The 24905-nt window shown below is 41.3% G+C and overlaps 2 protein-coding genes across 12 annotated transcripts in view; one reads left to right on the top strand and one right to left on the bottom strand.

The window, feature by feature from the left end:
• Positions 1-13854, top strand: part of CFAP263 (cilia and flagella associated protein 263) — a 32136-nt gene extending 18282 nt beyond the window's left edge. For 10 of the 11 annotated variants that reach the window (XM_026011836.2, XM_026011838.2, XM_026011840.2 and 7 more), the window contains 2 exons: positions 9408-9563; positions 10555-13854. In XM_026011836.2, the coding sequence (XP_025867621.1) occupies positions 9408-9563; positions 10555-10683 (285 nt within the window). In that variant the 3' untranslated portion in view covers positions 10684-13854. Of the gene's footprint in view, positions 1-873; positions 945-9407; positions 9564-10554 lie in introns of those variants that run through there. The other variant, XM_072750125.1, reaches the window with a different exon arrangement.
• Positions 11094-24161, bottom strand: PRSS54 (serine protease 54). Its single transcript, XM_026011841.2, is given in 6 exon segments — positions 11094-11633; positions 14598-14729; positions 15319-15577; positions 22062-22233; positions 24073-24121; positions 24123-24161. Coding segments are annotated over 6 exon segments (1188 nt in total). The 5' UTR covers positions 24159-24161.
• Positions 24162-24905: the final 744 nt, after the last annotated feature.

Below are 24905 nucleotides of genomic sequence, written 5' to 3'. Positions count from 1 at the left end.
TTGTTATTGTCAAATATGTTTTTATATGTCACAGATCCACAGTAGAATTATATATGTGTTGCTTTATGAATTGCTTTTTAAATCAATTAAGAGAAGGAGAATATGCAATTTTACTGTCCCTTATAATTACTTACACAATTACCTTTACTTGTGCTATTTGTTTTCTTCACATGGGTTTAAGTCACTTTCTAGTGTCACTTGTTTTCAGTCTGAAGAACTTCCTGTAGTACTAGCTTGTAAGGCAGGTCTGCTAGCAATGAATTCCTTCAGTGTGTGTTTATCTGGGAATGTCTTCACTCTTTATTAAAAAAATAAAGTTTATTTTATAATTGTTTTAGAAAATGGTGTAGAGTACAGAGTTCCCAAATAATCTCACACCCAATTTTCCCCATAATTAACATCTTACAGTGGAATATTTATTAAAATTGAAAAACCAATATTATTAATTGGCCTAATTATTAATATTTATAATTCATATTATTCATATAGCCTTGGTTTTTACCTGAGGTCCTTTTCCAGGATCTCATCCAGGATAATGCATTACGTTCAATGTCACATCTCCTTAGATTTCTCTTGGCTGTGACAGTTTCTCAAGCTTTACTTGTTGATGACCTTGATAGTTTTGTAAAGTGGTCAAGTATTTTGTAGAATGTTCTATTAGTATTTGCCTTCTGTCTTTCCTGTGGTTAGATTGAGGTTAAATGGTATTCGGGAGGATGATCACAGAAGTGAAGTGCCATGTTCATCATATCATATCAAGGAAGCGTACTGTCAACATGACTTACTACTGGTGATATTAACCTCGATCACCTGCCTGATGTAATATTATAAGGGTTTCTCTGCTGTACAGTTACTCTTTCCTCCAATTTTCAGACTCAGCTCTTTGGAAGGATGTTACTATATGCAGCTCACACTTAAGAAGTGGAGAGTTGGGGCAGCCCCAGTGGCTCAGTGGTTTAGCGCCTCCTTCAGCCCAGGGCGTGATCCTGGAGACGCGGGATTGAATCCCACATTGAGTTCCCTGCATGAAGCCTGCTTCTCCCTCTGCCTGTGTCTCTGCCTCTCTCTCTGTGTCTCTCATGAATAAATAAATACAATCTTAAAAAAAAAAAAGAAGTGGAGAGTTATGAATTGTATGGAATTCTTCTGTCTGGGACATTTGTGTATTCTCCATTTATTTTTTAAATAATTTATTTATAGCAGTATCAATTCATAGGCATTAATTTTATTATATGTACTGTTGAAGTGAGCATGGATATTTTATATGTTGCATTAAAATCGAATATTATTTGTTTCATTACTCATATTGTTTCACCTTAGGCATTGTGAGGTCTTTCAGTTGGCTTCTGTGTCCCTTTGACATATCTCATTTGTGTATGTGTGTGTGTGTGTTTAACACTTTCTTTTCTGGCACTAGAAAATGCTTGAGATTCATTTCATGTATTTCCTGCTCCAGCCCTAGAATTAGCCATTTCTCCAAGCAGTCTTGATTCCTTTTATTTGAGAATAGCATTAGAAACCAAGATCTGAGTATGCTCATTGTTTGCTTTCATTTTTGAAAGATAATTTTACTAGATATTGAGATTCTTAATCACTTAATTCACTTTTAACTTTTAAAAACAATCTGACAGTGTTTTCTTTCCATTCAACCCTTAGAATGTCATCCCACTGCCTTCTGGCCTCCATTGTTTCTGATGAGAAATCACCTGTTGTTCTTGTTTGGTTTCACCTGAATGTGATGAATTGTGTTTTCTCATTGCTTTCTATATATATATATATTTTTTAATTTTTTTCCCACTGAAGATGGAGCTCTTTATTTTTTTAATAATAAATTTATTTTTTATTGGTGTTCAATTTGCCAACATACAGAATAACACCCAGTGCTCATCCCATCAAGTGCCCCCCTCAGTGCCCGCCAACCAGTCACCCCCACCCCCCACCCTCTTCCCCTTCCACCACCCCTAGTTCATTTCCCAGAGTTAGGAGTCTTCCATGTTCTGTCTCCCTTTCTGATATTTCCTACCCATTTCTTCTCCCTTCCCCTCTATTCCCTTTCACTATTATTTATATTCCCCAAATGAGTGAGACCATATAATGTTTGTCCTTCTCCGATTCACTTATATCACTCAGCATAATACCCTCGAGTTCCATCCACGTCGAAGCAAATGGTGGGTATTTGTCATTTCTAATGGCTGAGTAATATTCCATTGTATATATAAACCACATCTTCTTTATCCATTCATCTTTCGATGGACACCAAGGCTCCTTCCACAGTTTGGCTATTGTGGATATTGCTGCTAGAAACATCGGGGTGCAGGTGTCCTGGCATTTCATTGCATCTGTATCTTTGGGGTAAATCCCCAATAGTGCAATTGCTGGGTCATAGGGCAGGTCTATTTTTAACTCTTTGAGGAACCTCCACACAGTTTTCCAGAGTGGCTGCACCAGTTCACATTCCCACCAACAGTGTAAGAGGGTTCCCTTTTCTCCGCATCCTCTTCAACATTTGTGGTTTCCTGCCTTGTTAATTTTCCCCATTCTCACTGGTGTGAGGTGGTATCTCATTGTGGTTTTGATTTGTATTTCCCTGATGGCAAGTGATGCAGAGCATTTCCTCATGTGCTTGTTGGCCATGTCTATGTCTTCCTCTGTGATATTTCTCTTCATGTCTATTGCCCATTTCATGATTGGATTGTTTTGTTTCTTTGCTGTTGAGTTTAATAAATTCTTTATAGATCTTGGAAACTAGCCCTTTATCTGATACGTCATTTGCAAATATCTTCTCCCATTCTGTAGGTTGTCTTTTAGTTTTGTTGACTGTATCCTTTGCTGTGCAAAAGCTTCTTATCTTGCTGAAGTCCCAATAGTTCATTTTTGCTTTCGTTTCTTTTGCCTTCATGGATGTATCTTGCAAGAAGTTACTGTGGCCGAGTTCAAAAAGGGTGTTGCCTGTGTTCTCCTTTAGGATTTTGATGGAATCTTGTCTCATATTTAGATCTTTCATCCATTTTGAGTTTATCTTTGTGTATGGTGCAAGAGAGTGGTCTAGTTTCATTCTTCTGCATGTGGATGTCCAATTTTCCCAGCACCATTTACTGAAGAGACTGTCTTTATTCCAGTGGATAGTGTTTCCTCCTTTATCGAATATTAGTTGACCATAAAGTTGAGAGTCCACTTCTGGATTCTCTATTCTGTTCCATTGATCTATGTGTCTGTTTTTGTGCCAGAACCACAGTGTCTTGATGACCACAGCTTTGATCAAACTCCTCAGATCGTAGGAATAGAAGGAACATTCCTCAACATCTTAAAAGCCATCTACAAAAAGCCCACAGCAAATATCATTCTCAATGGGGAAGCACTGGGAGCCTTTCCCCTAATATCAGGAACAAGACAGGGATGTCCACTTTCACCACTGCTATTCAACATAGTACTAGAAGTCCTAGCCTCAGCAATCAGACAACAAAAAGGCATTAAAGGCATTCAAATTGGCAAAGAAGTCTAACTCTCCCTCTTCACCCATGACATGATACTCTACATAGAAAACCCAAAAGCCTCCACCCCAAGATTGCTAGAACTCATACAGCAATTTGGCAGTGTGGCAGTATACAAAATCAATGCCCAGAAGTCAGTGGCATTTCTATACACTAACAATGAGACTGAAGAAAGAGAAATTAAGGAGTCAATCCCATTTATAATTGCACCCAAAAGCATAAAATACCTAGGAATAAACCTAACCAAAGAGGTAAAGGATCTATACCCTAAAAACTATAGAACAGTTCTGAAGGAAATTGAGGAAGACACAAAGAGATGGAAAAATATTCCATGCTAATGGATTGGCTGAATTAATATTGTGAAAAAGTCAATGTTACCCAGGGCAATTTACACGTTTAATGCAATCCCTATCAAAATACCATGGACTTTCTTCAGAGAGTTAGAACAAATTATTTTAAGATTTGTGTGGAATCAGAAAAGACCCCAAATAGCCAGGGGAATTTTAAAAAAGAAAACCATAGCTGGGGGCCTCACAATGCCAGATTTCAGGTTGTACTATATATATATATATTTAAATATTTTTATATATATTTAAAAAATATATATATATATATATATTTTTTGTCTGTCATTCAACATTTTGGGTATGATGTGTCTGGGTGTGGATTTATTTCCAGTTTCCTACCCAGAGTTTAAGTTTCTTGGATGTGTGGCTTAATATATTAAATTAAAAAATAATTTCATCAGATTTTGGCAGTTTTCAGCCATTGTTTTCTTGAATATTTTTTCCTTTCTCTTTTTCTCCTGTTAATTCTATTACATGAATGTTGGTACACATAGTGGTGTTCCACATTTCTCTGAGACTGAATTTTCCTTCTTTTTCCTCTGTGTTTTCCATATTGCATGATCTCTATCAATCTACCTTCAAGTTTACTAATTTTTTATTCTGCTGGCTCAAATCTGTGATCTCCTCCCATAATTTTCATTTCAGTTATTATATTGAAAATATTCTAAATTTTCCATTAAAAATTTCTCTCTATAGATATTTTCTATTTGAGGAAACATTATCATCATATGTTTCTTTCTTTAAAAATGGTCACCTTGTTTCTTTGAACATATTTATAATAACTGCTTTGAAGACCTTGTCTGCTAAGTCCACCATCTGGACTCCCTCAAAGGTTTATGTTGCCTTCTTTTTTTCCAGTGTGGATCACACTTTGCTGTTGCTTTGCCTATTTTAGATATTTTGTTGTAAACTAAACATTTTAGATATTATAGCAATGCTGGATACTAATCCCACCTACCTCTTGCTTATTTGGTGATTTGGCTGGAATAATTTAGTAAAACCTGTTCCTCTAGCTGTTGGTAGCCTCTTGTGTTGCCTTAGAGTGGGCAGCCTTGATCATGGATACAGTTCCTGGCAACCAGGAATGATTGGTGTATCTGCTGAGTTCTCTTTGACTCTTCCCTTCGCTTCCCTCTGAGCTTCTGGCTGGCCTGCTTCTATTGGTATCATACCCAGCTGTTAGCCTCCATTAATTACTAGCTGATTGCTCTGTTGCTTTCAACATTAACTGCCACACATTCTGATCTAGTCAAAGTCAGGCCTGTTTATAGGGACTTTTTTGGCAATCTCTGAGATTTGCTCCAATCCCAAGAAGTCTCTTAGTGATCTCTTTCTCTGGTTCTGTTGAACATCTAGCTGGTCTACTGTTTTGCTTATTGCTACTAATATCATGGAACTTCCAGCAACCTCGTAATTGCTCATCCCAAAGATCTCCATTGTTTTCCACAAAGTACTTAAGCATGAACTCCCCACACTTTGTTCCAAATAAAGTCAGTCTTTCCAGGCAGCATTCTAGAGCTGTTTTATAACCTTTCCCCTTGAGTAAAACTTCTGTACTGCTACACTGGATCTGAGGGTGGGAACAGTGGTCCATCTGTCTTGTAACAGCCCTGCTCTACAGGTGGATGCTGGGTAAAGATTGTAATTCCTGGTCAAAAGCACATCCCTCATAGCTGTAGAACTTTTTATTTTCTTTAAGATATTATTTGAGAGAGAGAGAGAGAACATGCATGAGTTGGGGGTAGGGGCAGAAAGAGAGGGAGAAACAGATGCCCTGCTAAGCAGAAAATGGGATGTGAGGCTCAATCCCAGGACACTGAAATCATGACCTGAGCGGAAGGCAGATGCTTAATGGACTGAACCACTCAGGCACCCTTGTAGAACTTTTTTTTTTAAAAGATTTTTATTTATTCATCTCTCTCTCTCTCTCTCTCTCTCTCTCTCTCTCACACACACACACACACACACACACACACACACACACACATAGGCAGAGACACAGGCAGAGGGAGAAGCAGGCTCCACGCAGGGAGCTTGACATAGGACTCAATCCCCAGTCTCCAGGATCAGGCCCTGGGCTGAAGGTGGTGCTAAACCGCTGAGCCACCCGGGCTGCCCCTTATTTTTAATGGCTTTTAACGCCAAGGTTCTTGCTCCTTCGTTATATTTTATCTTAAGTATTCTTTAATCATTATCCTCACAGGGGTGTCCACTGATAGTTCCAGGTCAATGTTAGACCTCCCTATGCTAGACAAAGCAGATATTCACTGAATGCTTCTTGACAAGTTTTTATTGCATTCTGACAAGTTAATTAAAAAATAATTGTTTTGGTTTTCTTCAAAGTGAATTAAAGTAGTGCTTCAAACTAGAAGGTGCAAACCAGTCACCTGGGGATCTTGTTAAAAGGCAGATTTTTTTAAATCTTTTTTTTTATAAATTTATTTTTTATCGGTGTTCAATTTGCCAACATATAGAATAATACCCAGTGCTCATCCCGTCAAGTGCCCACCTCAGTGCCCATCACCCAGTCACCCCCACCCCCTGCCCACCTCCCCTTCCACCACCCCTAGTTCATTTCCCAGAGTTAGGAGTCTTTCATGTTCTGTCTCCCTTTCTGATATTTCCACTCATTTTTTCTCCTTCCCCCTTTATTCCCTTTCACTATTTTTTATATTCCTAAAAGGCAGATTCTGATTGGATAGGCCCAAGAGTCTTCATTTTCACCAGTTTCCAAGTGATGCCAATGCCATAGACTTATACTTTGTGAAGCAAGGAATGAAAAGATGGTGCTAGGCTAGGAAGGTTCAACATCATAAGAATGTTAGCTCTGTTTAAGTTGAGATGTGAAATCATGGTATTCCAATTAAAATACCAAGTAGATTTTTAAAAAGGATTTAAATAAATTGACTCAAAATTCTTTTGGAAAAATAATATCCCCCAAATTCTTAAGTAGATGAGTGGACTAGCCCTACCAGATACTGAAACATGATATGAAGTTACAGTATTTAAAACAAGCTTGTGAATAGACTGGAAGATCAAAGAGAAAAAATAGAAGTCTTATGATGAGCCCTAACACAGATCACATAGATGTCATGTATATGATCAAATATCTGATAAAGTTTTGTTATTGATGCAATTTATGGTAAAGGCATTGCAGTGAGGCACAACCAGATTATTCAGTAAATCATTTGGGATGAGTAGGTGGCCATTTAGGAAAAAACAAAGTTGGAGCTATGTGTGTTATGGTGAAATTAATCCACATGTGTCGGAGATTTAAATGTAAATGATAAAACCATTAAAGTCCTAAACTTAATAGTGGGAACATTTTTATTATAACCTCAGAGTGGGGAGAACTTTTGAAGATTACATACATACATACATGCTCATGGATGGGCTTCTCAACCTAGACGCCACTGACATTTTGGGTCAGAAAATTCCTTGTTGTAGGGGAATGTCCTATGCCATGTAGTGTGTTTAGTGGCATCCCTGACCTCTACCTACTAGGTGCCAGTAGCACTCTCCTAGTTGTGACAACCAAGAATGTCTCCAGACATTGCCAAATGTTTCCTAGGAGCACAGTTGCCTCCCCCACACCTGTTGGTTGAGAACTATGGTCTTAGAACAGGCAATTTCACTTTCAGTAGTTCATCCTACTGATGTACTTGCATATTTACAGTATAACCTATACCCAGAAGATTAGTAATCACGGCATTGTTTATTGTAATAGCAGGAGATTGAGGAGCTGAGTGACTGTGAGGACTTGTTATGTTACAATGGAAAATGGAATACAGTGGAAATGAATACAATGGAAAATGATGCAGCTGTTAAAAAGAATGAGTAGTTTTTTTATGTGTTGATGTAGAAGGATCTTCAGTATTTATTGAGTGAAAAAGAGTTGGAAGTGTAAAAGTGAATAGCATTGGCTACTCTGTGCAAAAAAGATAAATATACATTTATATGAATGTAGATCTCTAGAAGAATATGCAATACCTAAAAATAGTGCATGCTTCTGGGAAGAACTGTGTGGCTGGGGACAAGGTGGGCTGGGAGATCGTCCTGTATACTTTTATACCATTTGAATTGAATGTATTGCCTATTCAGAACAGTTAAAATAAAACAGAGGTGGCTGGGTGGCTCAGTGAGTTAAGCTTCTCACTCTTGTTTTAGCTCAGGTCGTGATCTCAGAGTCATGAGATCAAGCCCTGCATCAGGCTCTGCACTCAGCATGGAGTCTGCTTGAGATTCTCTTTCCCTCTCTCTCTGCCCCTCCTGCTCATACACTCTTTCTCTAAAATAAATAAAACTTGGGGCAGCCCGGGTGGCTCAGTGGTATAGCACTGCCTTCGGCCCCAGGCATGATCCTGGAGACCCGGGATCGAGTCCCACATCAGGCTCCCTACATGGAGCCTGCTTCTCCTTCTGCCTATGTCTCTACCTCTCTCTCTCTCTCTCTCTCTCTCCTCTCTGTGTATTTTCACGAATAAATAAAATCTTAAAAAAATAAAATAAACCTTTAAAGAATAATAAAGGACATTGCCAATTCAAAAAATCCACTCAATTAAGACAAATTAATTTTACTGTATGATAATTTTAAATATAAAATTTAAAAAGACAGATATTTCTCAAAAAGTTGAATAATGATTGATCCAGCAATTCTACTTCTGGATACATATCCCATATAATTGAAGGCATGAACTTGAAAGGATGTTTGTACACCCATGTTCATAGCAGTACTATTTCATGATAGCCCAGGGGTAGAAGCAACCCAGGTGTCCATTGGCAAGGTAAATGGAGAAGCAATGTAGTGTATACATATGTATGTATGTATGTAGTGTATACATTAATTTAGCCTTAAATAGGAAGGAAATTCTGCATATAACACAGATAAGCACTGAAGACATACTGAGTGAAATAAGTCACAAAAGGACAAGTATTCTATGATTCCACTTATATGAGGTACTTGAGGAGTCAAATTCATAGAGATGGAAAGTAGACTGGCGGTTGCCAGGGCCTCGGGGAAGTGGTCCTGAGGCATCAGTGCTTTATGAGTTCAGGGGTTTAATTTGGGAAGATGAAGAAAGTTCTGGAGATGGATGATGGTGAAGCTTGTACAACAGTGTGAATGTACTGAATGCTACAGAACTGCACACTTTAAAATGGTCAAAATGGGAAACTTTATGTTATGCGTATTTTACAAAAAGACAGGAAAGTGAGTCGAGTCCGATTAAATCAAAATGTACATAAGTACATAGTTTTCCCCCCAGAGAACCCACCAAACCTAAGAAATCACAATAAGGAAAGCATATTCTTTAAGGAAGGAAGGAAGAAAGGGAGGGAGGGAGGGAGGAAGGAAGGAAGGAAGGAAGAACTTAGACTGCACTTACTGTTTCTGAACTGAATGAAAACATCGCCATTTGTAAAAAAAAAATAATAATAATCAGAATCTTTGAAAATTTTAACATTATTTTGAGAACTGCATTGAAACTGGAGAGAGATGGGTCAGGGCCAGTAAGTCCAGTAAGCCAGGACCACCAGGGATCCCTGGTTTAATATGTCCTTCCCAACCCAGGACCGGGCCAAGGCTGAGGCTTTGAACAAGAAGCTCCGCAAGCAGCTGGCTGAGTTCCGCTCTCCGCAGGTGATGTTATATGTGCGGGAGAAGATCTTAAATGGGGACCTGGAGAAGACCATCAAGATGTGGGAAAGGAAAGTGGAGATAGCAGAGGTAAGTCTCAGAGAACCCCCAAGATAGGCTGTCTTTTCTGTCCTTCACGTTTTTGTCTAGAGTTATATTTTTCAAGCCAAGAATATGGGTGTTGGGATATGTAATGTCTGTGAGAAATCTCAGCAGTTTCTTCAGGGAAATATAGAGGAAAATGAAAGATGCCCTCCCTTCCTCCCTCCCTCCCTTCCTTCCTTTCCTTTCTTTTTTTTTTTTTTTTTTTTTTAAGTTCCCTTTTCAATATTAGGGACAGTGTCTTTTCAGGTGATTGGGAAGAGACTCAGTAGTCATAGTATGTTTTTAGTTGCTTGTTTTCTTAATGAATTCTGGAAATTTCTGAATTCCTTCCCCCACCATTGGTAATTTAGTGATTACTACTTTATACATGGAGAAGCCAGTATTCTTAAAAAATGAGATAATAATGGATTTTTAATACCACTCAGAACCCGATTCCATGCATTTACATAGTTGCCATGTGTCTTTCATTTTTTATAATCCCGTAGCCTTTCTGTATGATATGGTGTGCTCAGAGCACCCTAGCCCCTTGTGAGCACAGAAGGGAAACGGGAAATGTGCAAATGGTCAGAAAAAAAGCACTAGGTCTGCCACAGGCCTGGTTGCATACTGAGGACACTTGAGACACACGAGTAGCTCAGAAACCCAGGCAGGTCACTCTGGAAGCCTGGCATTTCACACCTAGACCTGGGTTCCTTTTCCCACAGTACTTTCTCTGCTTGGTGGCAGGGAGTGAATTAGGATCCAAACTTAGGCCCATCAGATTTGGAGCTGAGAAATAGCACAGCAGGAACCTAACAACCACTCACTTCACTGAACAGAAACAAGCTCTTTGGAAGAATCTTCCAGCCTGGCACTGCCCGTACAGACTCCTCTGCATCATCGCAGGACTAGATGCGGGTTGCATTCTGAAAAATCACAATCTCTTTTTCCCAAATGACCGTCTCCCCCCCCCCACCCCTTTTTTCCTTTTTTGCAGATGTCCTTAAAAGGCTACCGCAAGGCATGGAATAAAATGAAAACCACCAATGAGCAGTTGCAGGCACTTTGCCCCCCCGAGGAAATAGCCAGAGGGAGGCCACGGCTGCAGACCAGAGTGATCCATTAAAGTAATCAGTTCCTTTCCAGTCAAGGGGTCCTCTCACTGTTCCCTGTGCTGCTTGGTGTCCCCGACTCTCCAGCCGGACTGCTGAACACTTCCCAGGCCACATTTGCCTGTTGGGAGTGTGGCTAATTTCATAGCCTGGCCCCTGGAACCATTAACACTGAAAGAACCACAGGGCACTCTAATGGTTTGACACTGTTAGCCCACATTTAGTTCACAAGCACAAATGAAAGTGACCTTCCCGCATGTGGGAGTGGGACAGAGGAGGGAGAGCCCACCCATTATGCACTGTGGGCCTGTCCATGGCAGCCCAGGTGTGCAACTATCAAAAAACAGACACCAAAATAGCATGGTGACTGCCTGGCACTCAGCATTCTGAGCTTACTCTTCAGTTGAGAGGTTTAGGTCCTTGACTAGATACCATTGCAAAAGAAAACCAGCACAAAGAAAAACAAGATAATTTCTTGGGGCTGATGTAACCTGTTCTGACCTGAAATAGGCCCACCACCATCCCCGGCATACCCACCATAATAGTCATAGTACATGGGTTGGATGGCCGCAACAGAAGACTTGCCTAATTCCTTTAACCCTTTCTCCCCAACATCTGGACCCTTGCTAAAGCTGTTTGTTGGCCATGAATGTATGGTGACCCTTTTTTGTCCTTGCATGTATGTTTGGGACCATACACCCTGGCCCAGCCCAGAATGTTTTCTCTGTGTCACGATGATATGTGATGAGTAGCTGAAGAAAGGAAACGAATCCTCCAAGTGGTGGAAAGAAGACAGTGGATGGCTGGTTTTCTTAGTCTTGGATATAATCCAGTCACTATAGTCTTCCACCCTGATGTACAGAAATACGCCAGGGCATTCCTCACCACCATGGGACAAGATTCCTCTCAGCACCCACAGATTCAGTTGCTGTAGCTGGCACATCATTGGGTTTCCTGGGTCCCCCTGTGACAAAAGACAGAAGGTTTCAGGTCTTAGAAAAACTTAAAAAAATATAGGTAAATGCTTGTACAATTTACTATTTGTTCCAGAAATGTTTTACACTGGTTCTCACTGGAGTTGGGGTACATTATAGCATACCAATTCCAAACTAGGCGGCTGCTACCATAAATTCCAACAAGATGACTTTTTCTTTTATTATACAAATTATTTGTAGGTTTTTGCAGTTTGGCAACAGCTTCCTGGTTCCCATTTCATTTTCATGGCCCTTTGACTAAATCCTCACTTTCTTTTGGTTTCTCATTCCTCAAATGTTGATCCCCCCCCCCCCCCCCCCCCCCCCCCCCCCGTTTCTGGCCTGGAATGCTCACATTTTTCCTTCTCTCTGCTGTGTTTCTATCCTCCATTCAAGCTGCTCCCTCCATCCCACACTCCTGCCGAGGTCAGAGCCACATTTCCCCGGGGAGCACTGACCAGGTTAGGTTCACAGCCTGTCCACCTGGTCGGCACCTGTCGGTGCCCCTGTTCATCAGCCCTGCCCATGCTCCCAGCTTTCCCACAGGAAGTCCTCTGGGATTCAGAGGTGATTCTGCCACACAGACCTGATCTCCCTTTGAGGGAGTGCGTGGAAGCTTGGCACACTTACCTAGATATGTGACCCTGGCGAGTCACCTACTACTCTCTGAGTTAAAGTGCCTATACTACATGCAGAGCTCCTAACACAGTGCCTGGCACACAGGCTGCACTCAATGAAGAATTGGCTACCATTATTCTGGTGTCTATAAAAGGCCATCATTTTTATGTGAAAAGCTGAGACATATGAGGACTAGCAGCAAGACAACTGCTTGGTATAATTTACCTTAGCTGCCCCACTCCCAAGCCTCCCCTTAAGGGTATTTCTGACCCCCCACTCCAGCCTAGTGGTCCATCTTACCCCAAGAGGGGTTGTCATTCAAAGGCTGGGCAGCCCCCTTGACCTGTGTGGCCTGTCTCTGAGAAGGGCTGGTCAAGCACACATTGCTTTTGCTGCCCCGTGCTGCCATGGAGCAGAGGGTAGAGATTTCACCCCAAGTTCTGGCTGGCAGTGATAGGACTGTTAAATAGACTCCTTTAGCACCATATCATGTCTACTTTGGTCAGAGAGGTTCTCTGGCCAAGCATAGCATGGTCTCCCCTCCTGTCACCAATACCACTCCCAGTTTGCCTTAATTGTGGTTTTATAGCTTAAGGAAGAAAAATCATGCCATTTAGGACAAATAGTTTGATGAATGATTGTGCAGTAGACCTCCCTGGCTGTTGCATGGTTTTGCAAGTTGCCATTCCACCTGGGTGTAGAATGCAGTGCTTTTTCTCTTCCTCCTAACCTGTGGGACCTAACTTCTGAAGCCCAAGCAGCTGAGAGAAGTAGTACCAGGTGCTTCTCTGAAGCAACCCCAGCTCATCTCCCAGAGGAGCAGCCCCAGCTTAGAGGGGCTCTTTCATTGTGTAATGCTCAACTTTGACATTGAACAAAAGCCCTAACAGTTGTGAGGAGAAAGGGGGAGCAGTGAGTTCAGAGTGATTCTGCTTTGGGTTGGATTTCTGGGGACTCATTAGGCAGATACTGAACTTGGGTGGCTTATCCTACATATCTGAAATATGACTATGAGGATCTCTGGACACTGGAACATATTTCTGAAAGAGGAAAGGATCCTAGGTGGACAAGTCAGTGTCTGAGCCAGTTTGCAAGCACAGTTCAAAAACAAAGGACTGACTGCAGGTGCGCTATAGTTAAAAACCAATAGGTAAAAACCACTCTGAACTTTGCAGATAGATTTAAAGAGGTAATCATTTTAGAGTATGAGCAGCTTACCATATTCCATTGAATCTAAGATGCTCTTGAAAAATTTACATCTTTGAAATGAGATGTGTCTTTTAATTGGTTGATGTCAGAGTTCTCATGATTGATCATAAAATAATAGTGGATTCTACAAATAACAGCATCTTCAATTTGATGAAATATGTGCTGGATTGATGGAATGGTTAACAGCAGGATTTTGATAGCTAGCTATATTTTCTAATGTATTTTAACATGTTATCTACTTTAAAAAGTTGTTGGTCTTCTATGGGTAGAGAGTCTCATACAAAGTAGGCACTCAAATGTTGAACCAACTTTGGAAAGGCAAACTCACTGCCTAATGAAAGGCAGTCCTTCATGTATTTGCAATAAAATTACTTTTAGAAAGAATTATCTGCATATATGTATTTTTCTGCCTTTCTCTAAAATACTTTCCATAAATCATCTGGGGAAAAAAAATTCCCCACCAGGGAATCCTGACACTTACTTGAAGGAGAGTGGATGATCCGCACCTTAGAAATTTTGGAGTAGAGGAGAAAAACTGCCAGGAAATCTGGTGGACCTATGTTCTCATCCTTACTCTAACATTTATTAACTGTATGACCTCTGTAAATCACACTTTCTCTGAGTATGGGCATGAGGGAGCCTGGGCCAGGGGTTTATGAATTCCACACATTTTGCTGAGGTGTAGGACAACCACATCTATACAACTCTCTTCCAGATGGAGGGCAGGGCTTCTTACAGAAAAAAACTCCAATAACTGATGAGCAATAGCATCAGAGTGTAGGCTCTATAGAAGCTGAATACAATGACCCCACCCTGTAGACACGCTTGAAGTATATCTTCATGCATAGTTTGGATTCACACTTTCAGACTTTTAGCCAGTGAGAAAACATCTATGACTTAGAAATGCTTAATCATGTCACATTTAAAATGGTGAATATTTAGTCCATTTAGTAAATTTTTATTGAGCATCTACTGTCTGCCAAGTGCTGGAGGCAGCTATGAGTGCCAGGTGCCAGTCCCTGCCAGTCCCTCATGGAGTTGACCATGCAATGAGGGAGTCTCAAGGTTCCCTCGAAGTGACCACTGCTCACTCTCAGCCTTTAGCTTTTACTCCATCATGCTCTTACCAAGCAGACAGCATCAGTTTCCTGTTCCATGTGATTGCCACATCCTGTTTTCTTGAGTTTGTGTAGGGGACATAGGTTGATATCTTTCACATAGATTTTCCTCAGGATACTCATCGTCATGTGATTTCCTGTCTGGACCATGCAACAGAGAGCCAAGAATTATTAACAAGAAGACATTGCCTATGTCAGCTCAACTACAACTCACATATCTACATGGGAGTGAGTAGAAAATGTTCTGATAAACCCCTTTTCCTTATAGAAATCAGAACCTGTGTCAGAGTTTTTCTGGAAACTACCTTTGTTTTGAACTTGGATGTGAAAATAACATATTCCATCCTTCTTCTACATCTACAGAGAATACATTTCCTTATTCATTTTCCAAGAATAAGAGAAAACAAGGACAGCTTAGCAAAGAGGATAATCAGTTCCAGTTCAGGGAATAGTATCCCCTTGCCCCACTATAACTTTGCACTCACTTCAGGCTATTTGCTGCCTATGTACTTCTAATTTTGGTGTAGGACTAGAAGAAAAAGGAACACATATAAGAATGGCCACAGAAAAGGCAAGCATTGGAAATCTTGACTTATTACATGAGGGTTCCAGCCCAATACCAGAATCTCAAACAACCTGAATTATTAAGATAAGCTCTAGAATGGTTCATCCAAGTCACCCCCACTGCTAGCATACACACAGCCTCCTCTAGGAGAAGGAAGGCATTAACTGCAGATGTGGGATTCCATCCTGCCACCCAGCAGTTCCGCAAGGCTGGTGGCACATGCAACTTTCTGCTGAGGAAGCAGATGGGCTGGATCAGGTTGCTGAACTCCATCGCCGTGTCTGTCTTCAGGAGGGCTATGTTATTGATCATGGTTTCATTGTCAAAATCCTCATGGATGATGATGATATTGGCTGGATACTCTTCATGAGCAACCACTTTGGCATCCATCTTAGCTATACCAACTATAACAATGACGTCCTTCCTAGAGAGAGAGAGAGCAAAGGAAACTTGAGAAGCCAAGGCACCATGGAAGATTCACACTTCCCTGTTTTTATATTTAATTTTTGTTTGTTTGTTTGGAATACTCATCCACCTCATTTTTCCTGGGCTAATTTTTACTCATCCCTTTGGATCCAGTCCCCAGAAAATCTTTTCTGAACCCCTAGGCTTGTATCTTCCTTTGTGAGCCCATAGCAACTTGGGAATTTCTCTATCTTAACATCATTTGTCTCACCACCGAAAGATAATCTGTTATATCAGGGATGATTATCTTCATGCTTTTCCCATAGTTTTATTTTTTGTTTATGTAGTCATTGTTACATCAAAGATATGATCTTGACTCCTGATTTTAGCACTTAAATTTTAATATAAACATCTTTTCATATTACAAACTCTAAATACTCTTCAGAGAAATTCTGATTTTAATAATGATGGAGTTCATTCGGGTGTTTTCCCTTTCTTCTCTTGGGGATCACCCAAGGAACTACAAGAATGAGAAAGGCTGCAAACACCATGAAGCAAAGAGACACAAGAAACTCCAAACATCAGAATCAGAGGAAGGGCTAACAAAAGCAAGGGGAGACAGCAGGAGTGCAAGGAGTTCTAGATGATACCTACCCCCACAAAGTCAGAAAATGCTGGTCAAACATGCTTTTCAGCAAACAAGTGGAAAGAAAACAAATAAAACCATTGCCAAAATAAAGGCCAAGTTGGAAGCAGCATGAAGGAGAATAGATAACACAAAAAATACAGTAAGGGACACAGAGGGAAGGACTGAGAGAAGTGGCCAAAATGAAATAGATATTAACAAAGATTTTTATTTATTATTATTTTTTAAATCACAATTTTATTTTTTTTTTAAGATTTTTATTCATGAGAGAGACACAGACAGAGGAAGAAGCAGGCTCCCTGCAGGGAGCCTGATGTGGGACTCCATCCCAGAATCATGCCATAAGCCCTGAGCCGGAAGGCAGCCACTCAACCACTGAGCCACCCAGGCATCCTTAACAAAGGTTTTTTAAAATTTATTTTTATTGGAATTCAATTTGCCAACATATAGCATAACACCCAATGCTCATCCCATCAAGTGCCCCCCTTCAGTGCCCGTCACCCAGTCACCCCCACTCCCCGCCCACCTCCCTTTCTACCACCCCTTGTTTGTTTCCAGAGTTAGGAGTTTCTCATGTTCTGTCTCCCTTTCTGATATAAAAAATAGTGAAAGGGAAGAAAGGAGAAAGAAAAAAGAAATGAGTGGGAAATATCAGATTTTTTAAAAATTGGAATTCAGTTTGCCAACATATAGCATAACACCCAGTGCTCATCCCATCAAGTGCCCCCCTCAGTGCCTGTCACCCAGTCACCCCAACCCCCCGCCCACTTCCCTTTCCAATACCCCTTGTTCGTTTCCCAGAGGTAGGAGTCTCTCATGTTCTGTCACCCTCTCTGATATTTCCCACTCATTTTCTCTCCTTTCCCCTTTAATCCCTTTCACTATTTTTTATATTCCCCAAATGAATGAGACCATATACTGTGTGTCCTTCTCTGATTGACTTACTTCACTCAGCATAATACCCTCCAGTTCTATCCATATTGAAGCAAATGGTGGGTATTTGTCATTTCTAACCCTAACAAAGATTTTTAAAGTAGAGAGAGGAAAATAACAAATGTGGCAGTTAATGGTGAGTCAGCAGATCACAAAGAAAGTCACCCAAATAACAAAACAGAAAAAAACATTTTATGATATAATTTAAGAAAATTTTCTGGAAATAAGACTTCAGTCTACAGTTTAGAAGTGGACTCCATATCCTAGGAAAAAAGGGATACAGAATGATCAACACGGAGACATATCCTTGTCAGCTCCCAGCAGGAAATAGATGGCATACTCAAGGTAAGTTGGGGGAACTCTACAAAGGTCCTGGAAAGATGTAGGAAAATCACAAAGAATAGTGCAGTGCCTGGGCACCAGGTGGCAAATCCAGCTTCCTGCTGAGATAACAACCAGGGTGTTCCTGTGACTCTAGGCACTAGAGAAGGGGAGGAAGTGGTCGGAGCTATGGGGATTAGGTCACTTGGCTGGAGGAGGCAGCCAGTCTGCATTACCCCTCAGTGGAGTAAAGACCTTGACCTCACTCTCCTCGCTTCCTCTGATCTCTTGCCAGTGTTCCCCTTGGCCAAACCCAACTGGAACCCAGAAGGTAAGAGTGCCTGTGGTGTAACCCACATAAGTTAGCCTTCTGGGACACAACAGGCTAGAAAAAGAGTAGAAATGGGAGAGATCCAGCATAGCTAGTAGCTGGTCTTCAGTGACAAAGGACTCCATGGGCATCCAGACAAAACCTAATTAAGTCATCTTAAATGAGGCCATATAATTTATTGCCAAAGGAACTTAAGAGAATGAAAGGGGGTGCAAACAGCAGGTATACTGGGATAAATGGTCACGCACCTACAGAGGAGAAAATCAGAATGGCTTCAGACTTTTCTACAGCAAGATTTAATACCAGAAGCTGGGGGTAATACCTATTAAGTCTCAAAAGGAAAGAAGGCATGATCTATGAATTCTATACTTGAGTTGTCATTCAGGGGTGCCTGACTGGCTCAGTCAGTAGAGCATGCTACTCTCGATCTTGGAGTCATGAGTTTGAGCCCTACACTGGGTATAGAGATTACTTAGAAATATTTAAAAAGGGCAGCCCCAGTGGCTCAGCGGTTTAGTGGTGCCTTCAGTCCAGGGCGTGATCCTGGAGACCCGGGATCGAGTCCCACATCAGGCTCCCTGTATGGAGCCTGCTTCTGTCTCTGCCTCTCTCTCTCTCTCTCTCTCTCTCTCTCTCTCTCTGTGTGTGTGTGATGAATAAATAATAAAATCTTTAAAAAATATTTAAAAAATAAAATTGAAAAAAGGTGTCATTTAAGCTTGAGGATAGCACATTTCTGAATATAAAAAAACCCAAGGAAATATGGTTCTTGGTAGCCTTTTAAGAAATACATACCTGAAGACAAATTTTAGCCAATTCTAGTGTGGAATGGAGAAAATCCAGCAAAAGAGTTGTCAGTAAGTGTGGAATTCATTTTAACATTGGACTAAAATGTAAAACCTTTTAAAATTTAGGTTGGAGTAAAAATGTAAACTCTGGCAGTAATTAGATGGTATTACTGAAGCTGAAAAGAAAGTTGGGAGGTAGGCATATATATCTGTTTTCTCTTTTACAAGAGCCTGAACATATTATTTGCTTACAGCTAAATTATGAAGTAATAAGAATGTGCAAATATGCATATGCATCAAGGTAAACATTAAAGAACCTATATAATCTATCAAAATGGTGTGGTGGAGAAGGAGAGAAGAAGTAAAAAGATAGGACTTCTAGCATTGGCCACAGCAGAGTCTAAAGAAGACAGTCCAGAAAGAAACTGTTATGTAGTCATCTTCCATGAAATTATAACTCTCAGATGAACACTAGAAAACTCAAACTTCCCAAATTTGTCAGAGGAGACCTACAAAACAAAACAAAGGCCACAGAGTGAAAAGAAAAGAAGCAACAGAAGCAGAAAATATAACCTAAATTAAAAACAAGAAGTAGGAGTTTCATTCTGAACATCAATTCAGAGCAGAAGAGCAAGGAGTAAGATAAAGAGAGGGCTCTTGATAAGAAGGAATCTAGTCAGGCAGCCCCCGTGGGTCAGCAGTTTAGCACTGCCTTCAGCCCAGAGCGTGATCCTGGAGACCCGGGATCGTGTCCCGCGTTGGGTTCCCTGCATGGAGCCTGCTGTTTCTCCCTCTGCCTGTGTCTCTGCCTCTCTCTCTCTCTCAACTGTCTCTCATGAATAAATAAATAGAATCTAAAAAATAAAGAATTTAGTCTCCAGTGAAGACCTCATAGTCTCAAACACCTGTAGCACATGATATAATGTTCACAAAGGGAACACTCCAGGAAATAGAAAAAGCCAGAAGCTTGTTCATGATAGACTTTAACTTACCTTTGTCAGCCTAGGACAGATCAAGATTACCTCTCCCAATTTTAAAGATTTTATTTATTTAATCATGAGAGACATATATATAGAGAGAGGCAGTGACACAGGCAGAGGGAGAAGCAGGCTCCATGCAGGGAGCCCGACGTGGGACTCGATCCCGGGTCTCCAGGATCATGCCCTGGGCTGAAGGCACGCTAAACCACTGAGCCACCGGGCTGCCCTCCCAATTGTATATAGTAAATTGTACACCAAAGACAGAGAATGAACTTTGAATTTTCTCTGTGGAAAATATTCACATGGATCACATATAGCAGAAGGACATCCCAACAAATACCTAAGTAGATCTTATCACTATGTAGTGTAACTCAGAATTCAGTAATGCTGGAAAACAAAATAGACCAAACACCCCACCACCTAGGTATTTTAAAACCCTTATCTTTAATAAAACCCTGAGGCAAAGGGAAAATCCAGACCAAAACTGGTTGACCAGATAAACAGTAGTAATGAAAACACTACATGGAAAGCAGGACCTTTCTGGAAGCCTAGTTGGCTGGCAATGGCTACCAACATTAAGTCCAGTCTTTCCACTCCTGGGTTATTCATTCTACAGTATATTGCGTGTGTGTGAAATAATATATGTACAAGTATATCTACAGCATTTTTTGGTCTGAGTAAAAGATCGCAAACAACCCAAATTTCCATTAATAGAAAACTGTATAATTATAGTAGAGCCATTTTGGGATGCTGTGCAGCTGAGAAATGTGGGAGGTCTCTATGTAATGGTAAGAAAAGATGGCTCAGCATTCCTGGTAGAGTGAAACAAGCTACAAGTGTAATACTGTGTATGGTGTGCTACCAGTTGTATTGTGGTTGTTATATTTGAACTGTGTCCTGCTGAATTTGTAGGTAAAGGCCTAGCCCCAAATGTGGCCATATTTGGACATAGGACCTTTAAAGAGGTAATGAAGATTAAATGAGGTCATAAGTGTAAGGCCCTAATCCAGCAGGACTGGTGTCCTTATAAAAGGAAGCAGAGACACCAGGAACACACACACTAAGGAAGGGCCATGTGAGGACAGAGTGAGAAGGCAGCGGTAAGCAAGCCAAAGAGAGAGTCCTCAGGAGAAACCAGTCCTTCTGATCTTGAACATGATCTTGGACTTCCGACCTCCAAAATGGTGAGAAATAAATTTCTGTTGTCTAAGCTGCAATGTCTGTGGTATTTTGTTATGGCAGTCCTAGCACATTAATACGGGGGGAAGGAAAATTCTTTCTCTGTCAGTAGATAGAATCAATATGGATAGACCTATAGGTATATGACAGATATCTGTAAATGCATTGAGTAATTAAGGAAGAATATTCAAGAAACTGATGACAGACTATGGCTTAAGACAGGGAGTTAGTGTCTGAAGGCCAGGGGAAAGAAGCTGCTTTGGTTTCTCCAGAACGTTAAACTATGTATATGTATAGTATTTCATTTAAATACATGTATTTTCAAAAAAAATAAATGCATATACTTTCAAATAGTAATTATAAATCATAGGTGTAAGAAAATTCAGTAGCTGTACAATAGTCCATCAAGGGTTTATACTATTATTTAGCCAATTATAGTAATTATAATCTCTCTCCCCATACTTAGCGTATATATACATTTACATACACATATAAGGCATATAAATAGTATATATAAAAATACATATGTAATTATATATTATTTATATACTATATATTATGTTATACATATGAAAGAGTAATTAGAATTTATTTATCCATGATAATTGGACATTACATTTCCAGTGTTTTATGTGTAACTAACCATTCTATGAACAATTTTCTGCAACCACTTTTCCAGTGGTTGAAATTATTTCCTTAATGTTGATTCTCAAAAGTGAAGTCATTGGGTCAAAAAGTAAGATTATTCCTTTAATAATATTTGAGGGTTTTTCCCTGGTTTACAGGAACAAATATTTACTACATAGAAGTTGGGGAATAGATTGAAGTTCAAAGAAGAATACAGAAATCATGTGCATTCTGAGCATCCAGAGATAAGTGTTCTTAAGCATTTGCTTATTTTCTTCAAGTCTTCTCTCTATGTACATATATTTGTGGCAGACCTGTTGTTAAGGCTTGAGGTTAAGTGTTTTAAGATGTAGGCTCCTATCAATTCACTTAACAAGACTAGAGGAAGGACCTCTAGTATCAGAGTCAGTGCCTGTGATTTCAGGAAAATGGGAATGGATATCCTTCCTATGGAGGATGAAGGAACACTCATTTCACCTTGCAGTCCCCATAGTAAAGAACACACTGGACAGCATGAATTTGGCAACTGGTGATTTTAGGACCCCAAGAGTCTTGGCAGAACAAGTGCAGAGCCAGTAAAATGTCCTGTTGCCCTGTTTCCAGGAATCCACCTTCCAGGCCTCCCCAAGCCGAGCAGGAAAAGGTCCCTCCGCCCCGCTCCAGGGGGCTGTGTAGGCCCCAAAGGCAGAGGTACTGGCCTGTTCTGCAAGGCGGATGCGATGCTGATGATCCAGAACTCACTAAGGATGCTGCCAAAAGCCAGGTGGGTGTATTGGGAATCCTGCAGCGACACTACCCACGGGAATTCCTTGTCGTTGACCAAACCCTCCTCGGAATTTTCCATAATGTTGGTTTTCTGGATGCCACAGCCTGCAGAAAAGGTAGCGGAGAGGCCTCACTGTTGGGGCAAGGAGTTGATGACCTGTGGCCACCACCACCGCGTCAGACCTCAAGACTCCCTCTCCTGCTGGTTCCTCGCTCCTTCTGGCTCTCCATCTTGGTTGCCACTAACTCTGCCACCCCTCCCCGACCCATTTCTTTTCCTAGTAGGTCTCCTTCTCCGTAAAAGATTCTTGATGGCATCTTTGAGTCTAGAAATAATTTTAGGTACCAATAATCACTCTCGTCTTGGGCACTTAGAGCACCCTCAAGGCAGTATTGGAAAGCATCAGTGGTTCTCAATGTGGTCTGGGACCTCTGAGAGTCCTCAAGACCCTTTCCAGGGTCTGCAAGATTTATTTAAACTGTTTTCATAAGAACACAGTTTTTGCTTTTCTCACTCTCATTCTCACACTGGTGTGTGGTGGAATTTTCCAGAAGCTACATGATGTCATCACCCTGATGGCTAATAGCATATGTGAACCTGGGTATTCTTGTGTTTCAAGATTTTCCCAGTTTTTAATTTCTAACATGGTAAAGATGGGAAGATATAGCCTCATAGCAAAAATTCTTTGGCGGGGGGAATTCTCAGTAATTTTTAAGAGTTATAAAGGGGTCCTGAGACCAAAAAGTTTGAACTCTGCTGATATACACTACTTCATATAATTTCTCCAACAGAACTGGAGGTGGACACTATATCAATCTCCATTTGCAGGTGAGAAAATTGAGTTCTAGAGCTGGTCCAAGTTACACAGCTGGTAGGATACAAGGCCAGAATTCAAACTTCATATACCCTCAGCCTGTCACAGTCTCTGTTCCAGCCACATTTCATATCCTCAGATTTGCCCTTGCTGTGCCCTGCCTGAGCAGTTGGCATACATGGTTCCGCCAGGTCTATTTTGCTTGCCAGTGTATCCCTAGAGCCTAGTACAGTGCCCGGCCCACAGTAAGTGCTCAATAGATCAACTGGTGAATGAACAAAAGCATTTTGCCATATCAAGCACTCCCTGAAGTCTTGTCATCAAGGAGCTAAAAGGTCCCACCAGGTGGAGGCTGTATCTCGCCCATGCAGGCCTGCTTGGCCTTTGCCTTCCCAAGCCCTTGAGGGAATTGCCCCGAACTGGACAGTCTCTTGGGTAGTCTGGACTTTGTTTCAAATGAGAGTTAAATGTTGACTAAAGTTTTAAAAAATATTCTCCCCCTGCCAGGCCTAGTTTCACCAAGATGCTGTATTGCCCTATATAAAAAAAGAAGTTCACATTCATAGAATCATGAAGAGAGTATAACTATGATAGAGCAGGAAGGACCTTTGAAGTTCAAAGCCCTAGGCTGGGTGAGCCAAACCTCCTACTTCACTGGGTATCGGGCACTTGATGGGATGAGCACTGGGTGTTATACTGTATGTTGGAAAATTGAATTTAAATTTAAAAAATGATAAAAGGTTTCATCGGAATAACAATGCTGAAGTAGAAACACAGGGAGGGTACCTGGTTCCTGAGTGTACCAGATGTACCACAGGCTCCCACCCAGGCACAATCTCCCACCTTTTGGCACCTGGGGGATGAGCCCCAGGAAGAGCAGGGTGGGCTTTTTGAACAAGCCTTTCTGTAGCCCAAGGATCCCTCTCACCCAAGGATCAGCTGTGACATCAGACTGCTGAAGCCAGTTTCCCACATCCACACCTCATGATCCCCTTCTTTGCCTAATTCCCACCACCAATCCCCGCTGTCTGAGTCATCGTCCCCCTGGATCCCTCTCTGAACATCAAGGGCCATGTGCTTTTCCTGAACAATTCCCCCTGTCATGTTACGGAGAAAGCAGCACACTCACTGGCAGAAGAGTGGGAGACATAGAGCAGTACTAAGAGCATCCCGCGCATCTCTGCCATCCCCAAAGCGAACTGCAGCGGACACCATGGGCAGCTGTGGAAACACAACATCTGAAGGCACAGGCTTTTCCTCTCCTCCCCAAAGTGGTGATTTCCACACCCCCGCCTCACCCTCCTCAGCATTGGTTGCCCTGACTCTTTCCTTCGCATTGACAAGGCTTCCAAGATGTGGGACACAGACCTGTCACGTCCCAATTGCTTGGTTCCGTGCAGTGAAGAGCTCAGGGACCAGCTGCCCAGCACTGATATCGTTACGATAGGTAAGGGGGCCCACAGAGAGGAGGCAGCCCGCACTCGTCAGTTTTCTCCTTGATCCAGCCAGGATCCTCGGGCTTCCCAGAGAGTTGGGGCTCAGAAAGTTGTTTTTTGACTATTGGAATTTGACCCCTTTCTTAACTCCATAGCCATAAAATTCTGCTAAAAGAAAAAGCAGGATTTAGTGTGAGGCCACCCCCACTTTTGCTGTCCTGCTATACTTGGCTGGCTTAGAGAACACTGGAATTTCTTTTAACTACTGACACCTTGTACTTGTACATAGTAACTGACCGACATTTAGCTCAGTGAATTTGTGCAATAACCCTGTGAGGTAGATAGCATCACTGTTCCCATTTTACAGACTCAGAAGCTAACATTTGGACCCTGAGAAGCCTGGCCAAGGTCACACATGGCCAAGTGGTGGAGCTGGAATTTGAACTGAGTTCAAAGCCCATGTGTGTCTCATCATCCACCCCATCACCAGGCCCGCCCTTGCCTCAAACAATGCACAATAGCTGTT

This window comes from Vulpes vulpes, chromosome 2, assembly GCF_048418805.1.
Source record: "Vulpes vulpes isolate BD-2025 chromosome 2, VulVul3, whole genome shotgun sequence".
NCBI classification, from domain to species: domain Eukaryota; kingdom Metazoa; phylum Chordata; class Mammalia; order Carnivora; family Canidae; genus Vulpes; species Vulpes vulpes.
Note: the sequence above shows the minus strand (reverse complement) of the source record. Positions and strands in the feature narration are given on the sequence as shown.